This window comes from Acomys russatus, chromosome 3, assembly GCF_903995435.1.
Source record: "Acomys russatus chromosome 3, mAcoRus1.1, whole genome shotgun sequence".
Classification (NCBI taxonomy): domain Eukaryota; kingdom Metazoa; phylum Chordata; class Mammalia; order Rodentia; family Muridae; genus Acomys; species Acomys russatus.
Genome location: NC_067139.1, coordinates 285,538 through 296,537, shown reverse-complemented (window position 1 = coordinate 296,537; position 11,000 = coordinate 285,538). Strand labels below are relative to the sequence as shown.

Genomic DNA, 11,000 nt, shown 5'->3' with positions numbered 1-11,000 from the left:
TATGATGACTGTGATTACTGTGAAGATGGTGATGACGTTGATGATTGATGACTATGTTGCTGCTGCTGCTGACCATGTTTGCTCTGATAATAGTGATGATCAAGGGTTATGCTAATGTGATGAGTGAAAGGAGGTGAGTGGATGGAGTCCAGCCATAGAAATGTGTTCCCCCACTAGGGGCATATCCAAGGGCAAACATTCACAAGCTAAGGCCCTCATAGGATTTCTCCTGAGGGACCTGATAGAACTGAAAATGTGGCTTAAGTGTGGAGGACTTAGCCGGATGTGGTGGTGCACACCTTTAATCCCAGCACTTGGGAGACAGAGGCAGGTGGATTGCTGTGAGTTTGAGGCCAGCCTGGTCTACAAAGTGAGTCCAGGACAGCCAAGGCTACACAGAGAAACCTTGTCTCAAAAAGCAAAACAAAACAAAACAAAAAAAAAGTGGAGCACTTTCCTAGTACTCACCAGATTTTAGGTTTCATTCACAACACTCAAAATGAAATAAAACATAAATTGAGATTACACAATGCGCCTCAAAGTGAGGAGTCACCAACATCATCCATAGCTTTGGGACCAGATGTATACCAAGGACCCTAACTAACTTCTGTTTTATTTTCCCCTTGCCATGTCATAGTATGTTTCTGTTTGAAGCAATCATACATTTTCATTTGTTTTCCTCTATTGATTTTTATAGGACCAACTAGAGATAGGCATCTTTTTGTTTATTTGTTTGTTTGTTTTTATTTTCAAGATAGGGTTTCTCTGTATAGCCTTGGCTGTCCTTGCGTCCCTGAGTCCTGGGATTACAGGTGTGCCTGGCTTGAGATAAGCATCTTAATACTTGATAAAAGTACCCATGTGTGTTATTTACTTTTCTAGTTGCTGTGGGAAAATACTCAATGAAAACAAGATAAGAATGGGTTTGCTTTGACACATAGTTTGAGGATACAGCCTGTCATGGTGGGAAAGGCATGGCAGAAGGAATATGAAACATTTATTTGGTTAAATTTCATCCTTAGCCAAGAAGCAGAAATAGATGAATACTGGTGTTCAGCTTGCTTTATCCTTTTTATTCAGCCTATGACTGTATCCCATTGAATGGTGCCATCCACATTTATGGTGAAACTTCCATTTCAGTTAACTCAATTTAGTACCTTCTTCACAAACATGCCCAGAGGTGTGTTGCCTAGGTAACTGTAGATCTTGTCAAGCAGACAATCAATACTACACATCACTCCATGCCTAGTTATTGTGTAACCTTGGCTGTCCTGGACTCAATTTGTAGATCAGGTTGGCCTTGAACTCACAGAGATCTGCCTGCCTCTGTGACCCAAAGTGCTGGGTTAAAGGTGTGCACTGCTACACCCAGCATTGGCATTCTTTTTCTAAAAAAAGATTTATTTATTATTATTTATACAGTATTCTGCCTGTATATGATCCAACAGGCCAGAAGAGGGCACCAGATCTCATTGTAGATGGTTGTGAGCCACTGTCTGTTACTGCGAATTGAACTCAAGACCTTTGGAAGAACAGCCAGTGTTCTTAACCTCTGAGCCATCGCTCCAGCCAGACACTGGCATTCTTTGGAAGGTGTGATGTAGATTGTTCCTCTCTCAGTCCATTCTCCCTTCATCCATAACATCAGAAGTGGGGCTCTCAGAACCGTATAGCACCATACAGAATGAATGGTGCCTCCCAACCTCTTCTGTAGCTAGCTTACTAAGGTGATCAGATCCTAGCAGTGAGTAGAAGTCAGATGCATGTACATAACTTCTGGAATGGCTTCATAAACAAGATGGGTCAAATGCTCTTCTGTCCTCTGTCTGATACCTGCATGGGCTCTGGACACAGTAGTTGGAGAGCAAGCAGCCACCTCAGATCAATAGGTAGTCTTGCACAGGATAGGACACATTTTAAAGGTTGGGTTCTAAGGACATTTTATATTTCTTCAGTCTTATCAAGTGGAGACAGATTGTGCCATGGGATTCAGTGGTAAACAAGAAAATTCTTCTTATCCCAAGGAAACTCAAACAGATGTCAAGATGACTGAAAATTAGACATAGATGCTCTGGAAAGACACCATCAGAACATCTAGCCTATGTGGCCAGCATACAATAGGTGTTGTGGTCTAGTAAGTGCATTGGTGCCTCAGGAGGTAGAAGCAGGATGATCTTGAGTTCAAAGCCCAGTGTGTTCCAGGATAGCCTGGGCTACAAATTGAGACTCTGTCTTGAAAACAAAGTTTCTGGGGGTAATGACTCCATACAGATAGTTGAACAGGTTGGGCCAGAGATTGAGGAAGGCATGAAAGAGTTGTCTCGCTCAGGACGTTAGCAGGGTTTAGTAATGCACATCCTTCCTCAGGAGTTCAGTGAATGGGGGATATTGATCCTGAGAATGTGCAGGCATAGTTAAGGGGAACCACACTTGAGAATAACAGGCAGGCAGCTGCTCTGTGCAGAACTCACTGAAATGGATCAAGTCAGAAGCAGGCAGACAAACTTGGTATCTACCAGGAAAGACCAGAATTAGATAAGGAACTCTACTCTGAAGGCACATATAGTTTCTTTAGTTGAGAGTGTATAAATCACAATTTTGATGAGAAGCCAGCTTCACATTAGGCCTTCTTAAGCTAAAAGATCATGGAAAGAGGCAGGAAATATTTTTTAAAAATGAGAAAGGGAATCACAAGAAATGGAGCTTCCTTCTGCTTGTGCTAACTGCTCCACTAGCTACACCTGCACACAGGCACCCTGGTTTCTTGTTTTGCTTTTGTTTCCTTTTTGATTTTTTGAGACAGGGTTTCTCTGTGTAGCCTTAGCTGTCCTATATTAGCTTTGTAGACCAGGCTGGCCTTGAACTCATGGAGAGATCTACCTGCCTCTGCCTCCCAAGTGCTGGGATTAAAGGCATGCTCCATCACTCTTGGCCTATTTTTCTTTCTTTCTTGATTTTTCGAGACAGGGATTATCTGTTTAACAGCTCTGGTGATCCTGGAACTCGCTCTGCAGACCAGGTTGGCCTCGAACTCATAGAGATCCGCCTGCCTCTGCCTTCCAAATTCTGGAATTAAAGGCGTGCGTCTGGCTGCAGCCTGGTTTCTTGAGAGCTCGGAACTCACCAACTCCCAACACTTACCACTATAAAGGTAGTGTGGCACAGGGTTGGTGATAATCAGAGTCAACTTCGAGAGACCCTCTGGGCAGCAGAGGCTGAGAGGATCGGGGGCACAGGAAAGACAGGCTATCTGGGTGGATAGGCTTGCACTTGTCTCACCTAGCCCTTAGTGCTCCACCGCTCTGAGGACAAGGGCGCAGCCGCGCTACAGCTGGCAGTTAGGGGTTCAGGGAGAACATTGTGCAGCTAGGCCAGAGAGCCATAGCTACAAGCCCAGGCAGGAGAAAAATTCCAGCCCTTTGGCCGTTTGCGTTTAGAGTTCAGCAGCGCTGCAGAAGCTGGGCAGCTCGTGGTCATAATTTTGTTTTTAAATACTGGTGACCGTGTGGGTGTACTGGAGAAGGAACTTACAAAATGGTCTGGTTTTTAAATAAAAGAATGAACTGCAAAACCAGGCAGCAGCAGAAAGCGCGAGGTCAAGAGCGTAGACACGCCCCTAAGCCACACCCCCAACAAAATGCCTGCTGCTGACTCCTATTTTGGAGCCCACAGGCTTCTGGTGGGGTCTGGGGCAAGGAGTTTGTGTGTGAGAAAGGGGATGCTCAAATCTGAGGCACAAATTTCTTCTATTACCAACGGCGCGAGAAGTCAAATAGGTGAACTGATCCTATGAGGGGGCGCGCGGATGCTCCCTAGTGTCATGGATAGGATCCCCGACTCGATGCTGCCAGTCGCGGGATAATGAGGACCGCGCCGGTCAGGGCCACAGATGTCTCCCCAGCCCTAGCCATGGGGTCCTGAGAGGCGCACAGACCCAAGTTAGGAGTGCGCAGTGGCCTGCGCGGATGACCCTAGTCTTGGCCATGGTGCGCACAGTCACAAGGGTGCTTGACCCGGCTTCAGCTCTAAAGGCCGCTGTCCCCAGGGTGCTCACCAGAGCCGGGATGGGCGGACCGGGGGCGGGCGCGCGCTCCCGGGGGCGCGGCACTGCCAATCGCAGACAAAGGCCGCCCAGTAGATCATGTGGTGCGGCGGGAGGAAGTGCGGCTTGTTTTCCCGGCTGGGTTCTGGAGCGGCGGGCGCGGCGCGATGCGCGGCTACCCGGGAGCGGACGGCTGCGAGCCCTGATGAAGCCAGAGAGGCCCCAGCCGGATGGAGGCGCCTCCGTGGGAGCCGGTGCGCAACGACTCGCTGCCACCCACGCTGAGCCCCGCGGTGCCGCCCTACGTGAAGCTCGGCCTCACTGCGGTCTACACCGCCTTCTACGCGCTCCTCTTCGTGTTCATCTACGCGCAGCTCTGGCTAGTGCTGCGCTACCGTCACAAGCGGCTTAGCTACCAGAGCGTCTTCCTCTTCCTCTGTCTCTTCTGGGCCTCGCTGCGTACTGTGCTCTTCTCCTTTTACTTCCGAGACTTCGTGGCGGCCAACTCGTTCAGCCCCTTCGTCTTCTGGCTGCTCTACTGCTTCCCCGTGTGTCTGCAGTTCTTCACCCTCACGCTCATGAATTTGTACTTCACGCAGGTGAGTGTCTGCCGCGGTCGCCCCCCATCTTCCGGGAGAGGGCAGGTCTCCTCGACCGCAGGTGGAGAAGATGGAGGCAAGCCTGGGATCCTGGGTACCATTCCGTCTGCGGGCCCTATTCTCAGGAGACCCCCTCTCCGCTTTGTTCCCGAAAGTAGGGAACCAGGTACCTACCGTGAGCCTTCTGTGCACATCGGATTCGGTGCTGATGCAAGGGGTGCCTGAACTCTAATTTCCCTTGTCTCGCTTGCTCAACAGCGTGTTAGCCCCACTTTGGTACCAGACATGGCCTGTTGGGAGTAATGATGGGACCGACTTGGTTTTGATGAGATGTTTTGAACCTTCGTGATTAGGAGCCCTACTGTACTATGAATTAGTAACTCATTCCACAAGATTGCTTCACCAGGGCAGTCTGGTGGCACGCCCAGCTCCCCAGCTGCAGGAGTTTTTTTTGGCTTGCTGTCAGAGCTCATCGGAGAAGCCCTAAGAAATAAGCCATAAAATTGAACCCGGACTCTTTTACAGGCTCACCAGCTTCATTTTATTAGACCTGTAGTTAATAAGCTAAAGGGTTGCACGAGGCCTCCGGTAGCTGTGTCTTAATGAAAGTACAGTGATTGCAGGAGGCTTTATAGACACCGAATAATGCATTTCACAAAGCTTAATGACACTGTGACGTCGTCCTTGCTTTCTCTGGGTCCCCTTAGCTTTCCAAGCACTAACATGCCCATTTTCACTAGTACTCTGCCCAGGGGCAAGCTCTAGGCTGTGTCACCTGATGGGAGTGATTAAAGTGCCTTCTGCTTGGCCGAGGCCATGTGTAAGCAGGCATTCTGTGCTGTTGAACAGTATCTCTTGTTTCCACAAAGAAAATGTTATTGATGAAAAGATAATGGTCCTTGCTGAGGTGCAAATCAGTGGTGCAGTGAATAATGGGTCTGCCTTAGCTAGGGTCAGAATTGTCCTTGTATAGTGGGAACCGCTTACTGGAAGACATGTTTTTGATTAACAAATACCAGATGTGTTGGTGCACACCTGAAATCCTAGTACTTGATGAATGGCAGCAGGAAGATCAGGGGGTTCTAGGCCAGCCTCAGCTGCATTGCAAGTTTGGGGCCAGCCTGGGATATCTGAGACTCTGTAGGGAGTCTAAAGGAAACTAAAGAGGGGAGGAGGAAAGATATCAGATGTGTTTAGGTGTGGTGCTTCATACCTGTAATCTTAGAATTTGGGTGGCTGAGCGGGGATGATTGCTTTGAGTTCTAGGGTAGCCAGAGCTGCAGTATGAAAGCCCTCCACCCTTCCCCCACTCAGATGTAATATATAGTGGAGTATGTGTGTGTATATATTATATGTATATATATATTATTTAATAATAATAGGTATCCTGTCTGCTTGGTGGCTTCTTGGTGGTCCTGTGAGTTGGGTAATGGGCATGGCCTGTTCAAGTGCTGCTTTTAAACTCCAGTCTAGGCCACCGGCTTTAAGTCAGATGGGATTTTGTAACTGGATGGAAGTGTGGTGGTTCCTGTAAGATGCCAGTAAGGTGGTACCACCTGGAAAACTGTATCTCAGATGGAGATCTTATCATTTGTCTCTTTTGAGTAGGTTGCTCTGGCTCTCTGGCGGTCGCATGCCAAGCCTGCCCTTAGAGTCGGATGGATTAGGGGCCAGCCTGCACATTTTCTGCACCATCTGCTGGCTGTTGAGTAAATGCTGAGCAAGGGGAACAGTGGCCAGGCAGACAGAGCCACTGGTCAGGAGGCCCCAAGTCACTATCTTTGTTTCCTTTATGTTTCCCCCAGCCTCCCCCACCCCCCGGGAGGACACTGTAGGAAGGGGCATTTTGACTGAAGAATCAAGGTAGCTGGTAGGAGGGGGTGGCACCGCAATGAGGGGATTCCTAGCCTCCTGACAAGAATTCCAGTCCTTCTGGAGAGGTAGGAAGTTGGCTCTTGGTTTGCAGCCTGCTGCCCCATTGCTTGTTCTCTGACATGGTGTTCTCAGCCTGGAAGTGCCTGAAATGTGCATTTCCCTGGGTCACTCTGCCTGACCTCATCACAGACCATATAAACCCAAAAGTGTGGGGGAGGGCTGTAACTACCAGGTAAGAAGTGTGTGCTGGCTGGGCCTGGTGGTGCTTGTCTGTGGTCTCAGCATTTGCTGAAAGTTCGAGACCAGTCTAGACTACAGAGTGAGACTTATCTGAGTCCCTGCTAAAAATACCCAAATGCAGTTGGGGTGATAAAGTATGTACAAGAACATTTGCCAGTCATCACTTAAGGGACTGAAGAGAAGGAGGACAATGAGACTCGGGCAGTGCAAGGCCTGCATCCCCAGAGATGGAGGCCCTGTGGCAGGAGGCTGGGTAGGAGAAAGCTAAATGGCCCAGGTATTGGAAATGATCAAGAAGAGAGAGGTAGAGAAAGCTACCTCAGTCATATCCTCACATCTGGCTCACTCATGTTTTAGCCTTTCTTATATATAACCCATCACTGTTTCTCCTCCCAAGATTCAGAAAGGGCAGCCACAAAGTCGGCATCCCAGGTGGAATGCTCCCACCTCTGGAATGCCCCATGGTATTTTTGTTGTACACACACACACACACACACACACACACACACACACACACACACAGCAGTTTGGAGAAGGGTGTGCCCTGCTCTCTCTCAGCCTGTTGCTCTCCTTCAAGGCCCTGGCAGGGGAGCAGTTCCTTGCCTGGTAGCTTAATCTGTCTGCCCTGGTCCTGCCCTGCCTCTGCGGGTGGCTGCTTTGTCTACGAAGTGGCCTTTAGCCTCCTTCTGGCCCATTTTCTGATTCTTTTGCATGAAGCCTTAGGCGTAGGACCCCTGTATTGTTTAACCATACAGACTCTGAGCTGCATGTCGTCTACTAGTGTCTTTCTGGATTCCCCCATCTGGGTTCTTTCCCTTGCCTGACAGGAACCCTCCCCTGCACAAAACAGACAGGAGCAGGTACCACCCTCTAAGTTGTTGGAGCGTTCAGGAACCTAGGGGACCCCGTCCAGTGAGCTCTGCCAGAGCTCTCTTAGCCAAGCCATTTTACTTTGGTATCTATACCCACTGGGCCCACACACTCTCAGGCCAGCAGGTCTCTGTTGAGGCTCTTCAGGGACATGGAAGGAGGTGCTCATGAAACTCTCCCTCTGATCTCACTTTCTGGTGTAGCTAGAAAGATGGAGGGGCAGTCAGGGGCTGGCTTGATCTGTTAATCGGAAGAAAACTGTATCAATGTGAGTGTATGTGCAACCCCTAAATGTCTGGCCTCTATTTGATATACAGGATGGTAAGGACCTGTTGTTTTCAGTGGGGGGTTGTTGCACCTATCCCCGGGGACAGGTGGGTTGCACACAGCTTGCAGGGGAGGGCCAGACGTCCATGGAAGCCTTGGATCTAGAGTCTGCTAAGCACTACTACATCAGGTCACTTTCTTTATCATTAGGGCAGGGTGGGGCTTTGAGATCAGGGCCTGTGAAAGTTCCTGTGTGGGGAAGTTGTAGTGTCCCTCTACTGGGTTATAGGGAAAGAAGGTCCAAAGCAGAGGCCTCAACTTCCGCATGGGCCACGTCTGTTTTCAGAGCAGAGGTTGAGAGTCGTGAGGTGGTTGCGGCTGTGAGATCCTGGTAGCCGTGTGTCCTAGTCACCCTTCCTAGAACTATCCAGTCCAGGATTCCAATTTTGGAGTCTCCTGAGGTTGGCTGGGTGAAATGGATTCAGGCTTTTCTTGGTCCCTATGACAAGGTCCTGCTATAGCAGTGGGGTAGTTTGAGGAGACAAATGGAGGAGTAAGCAAAGCCAGGTAAAATATCTATCAGATACCTGTTCTATGTCAGGCCTCTGGGAGCTGGGAGGGGGAGGCCTCCAGGCCTCTTGGTAATAGGGAAGTGGTCTAAAGCTTGGGAAACAGACCCAGGCAGACCTTGCTGACTTCCGGGTATATCACGTCAGAGCTGGAACTATGCCTAACCTGGCCTGTGCACCACCCATAGCCCAGGTGCTCTTGGCCCTTGTGGTCACTCCCCACATGCTTGGTCAGCCATAGCTGTGTGCATTGATACGCCTGCATGTGTGACCACAGATGCAAAGGGTTTTTTTTTTTTTCCAACACTGTATGTACTGAGTTACCCCTGTGTACCTGCTTACCTGTCGATGTCTGTGTGGGTCTGCGAGAAGTTGTTTATGCATGCATGTGTGTGTATACAAATGCCTGCACGTACATGTACCTGTGTATCTGTGTACCTGGATGTGAACCCCTATATATGTTAGTGTGCCTGCTTGTGTATATGCCTGTGTGTGCATGCTTGTCTATGTCTTGTGTGTATCCTCCTGTGTGTTCTGTGTGTGAACATCTATGTACATGTCAGGATTCATGCTTATGTGTATCTTTGGGTGCGTGCTTGCTATGCATGCTCATGTGTGTTTCTGAATATCAGTTTGTCTATGTCTGTATGTGCCTTTGCACGTGCCAGTGTTTGGATTCCTGTGTGACCTGTGTGTCTGTCTATGCTTGTGTGTGCCTCTGCTCAGGGAGAGCCTGCACTCACTGCTCCCAGCACCTCCTGGGTAGAACCTCCTACCTGAGCAGACCAGGCTTCTCTGTTGTCCCCTTGGCGCTGGGTTGCCAGGGTTGGCCTTGAACTTGCAATACAGCCCAGACAGGCTTTGAACTCTTTTTGTTTGTTTTGTTTTGTTTTGTTTTGAGACAGGGTTTCTCTGTGTAGCCTTGGCTGTCCTAGACTTGCTTTGTAGACCAGGCTGGCCTTAAACTCACAGCAATCCGAGGCTTTGAACTCTTGACTCGTGCTCCTGAGTAGCTGGGGTGGTAAGCCTGGGTTACCAGATAAAACTTTAGCATCTTTCCTCTCTGCATGTCATTTCCTCCCTTCCCCAAAACTTCTTTTGCATGCTTGGCCCTCTGCAGACAGGCAGACACCTGCCACTGGATCAGTGGTTCAAGTCCTCTGACCTTGGTTCCTCTCAGAGGCTTGGCTGAGGAGACTGAACAACAGTAGGCACCCTTGGGAGCTCCTGATGCTGGCCCCCTACATCTCAGTCCCTGCTTTTCCATAGTCAGACAAGTAGCTGTCAGGACACATGTCCTAAGTTGCTGTCATCATCAGGATGAGTTTAGTGACCCATGCCAGGGTGCATCTGCCAGCACTCACTGTCCCCAGGCTCACCTGCCAGGCCTCATCCCTGAGTAGGCAGGCGTTGCCCCAGGCAGCACACTGTAGTAGCACCTCCCTGCCTAGATCCAGGGTTTGGTGAAGACCTAATATGCAAAAGAATGGGGCAGGAGTTTTTTTTCCCCCAAGATAGGGTTCTCTGTGTAGCTCAGACTCTGTCCTGGACTTGGTTTATAGACCAGGCTGGTCTCGAACTCACAGAGCTCCACCTGCCTCTGCCTCCCTGAGTGCTGAGATTAAAGGCGTGCACCACCATGCCTGGCTGAGGATCAACATTTTAAGGCTTTCTTTGGCCACAGAATGAGTTCAAGGCTTGACTGTGTAACTTGGTAAGACATTATCTTCAAATAAAAATGCAAAGAGAAGGTTGGGGACATTGTTAGGGTCCAGAGGAAGCCTTAGCATATCTCAGTGGAAGGGAACTTGCTTAGTATGCACAAGTCTGAGTTCCATCCTCAGTATGGGGGCAGGGGCAGGCCTGCCTAAGCCAGGCTGCTTCCCCATCAGGAGTTCCCATGGTTATTCATTCTTTGTAGAACACGAGGAACTAACGCCATCCAACAGCACATGACCCACAAAGGTCATGGGTTCCTGGGAAAGTTTAAAAAAAAAAAAAAAACCAAAACCTCCACATTTGCCTTATTTCTGAGGCAGGGGTAGGGTGGGGTGGATGACCTTGGACATTTTGGTGCTAACTTGATTTGTGGATTTTGCAGAATTTGCTTTCCAGGAAGGAATCCTGTGGTAAGATGTGTGTAGCTGCTGCATGCTAGCCAGCTGACCCTCTTTTGTGGAGCCCTTGGCCTTGACTAACTAGTTTCTACTGTGGGAGAAACATATCTTCCCTGTTGCCTGGTTCATCTCCCTTGTACCGTTGTGGCAGTTGAGCAGCCTTGGCTGCTGAACTGAACTTGTGATTGTATCTCACAGGGAGACTATGATCATATGATCATAGTGCCCTGGCAGGGACAGCCCTGGCACTCCTGGGACTGAGGAGAGCTCCTGTGAGAGAGGCTGTTCTCTGTTAGACTCCGTGCCATGGCAGGTGGACAGTCCCTAGTCAGATTGAGACAGGCAGGGCGGTGTGGAGCTCAGACTCAAGCTGTCCTTGAGCCTACTAGGCCACCTCTGCCTCTCCATTGGACAGGTAGAA

The 11,000-nt window shown here is 49.4% G+C and overlaps 1 protein-coding gene across 2 annotated transcripts in view; it reads left to right on the top strand.

Annotated features, from left to right (window-relative positions):
- Positions 1–4,144: 4,144 nt before the first annotated feature.
- The window catches only part of Gpr137b (G protein-coupled receptor 137B), a 33,441-nt gene continuing 26,585 nt past the window's right edge, over positions 4,145–11,000 (top strand). The window contains exon 1 of one of the 2 annotated variants that reach the window (XM_051167793.1): positions 4,145–4,641. In XM_051167793.1, the coding sequence (XP_051023750.1) occupies positions 4,273–4,641 (369 nt within the window). In that variant the 5' untranslated portion in view covers positions 4,145–4,272. The remainder of the gene's footprint in view (positions 4,642–11,000) is intronic. The other variant, XM_051167785.1, reaches the window with a different exon arrangement.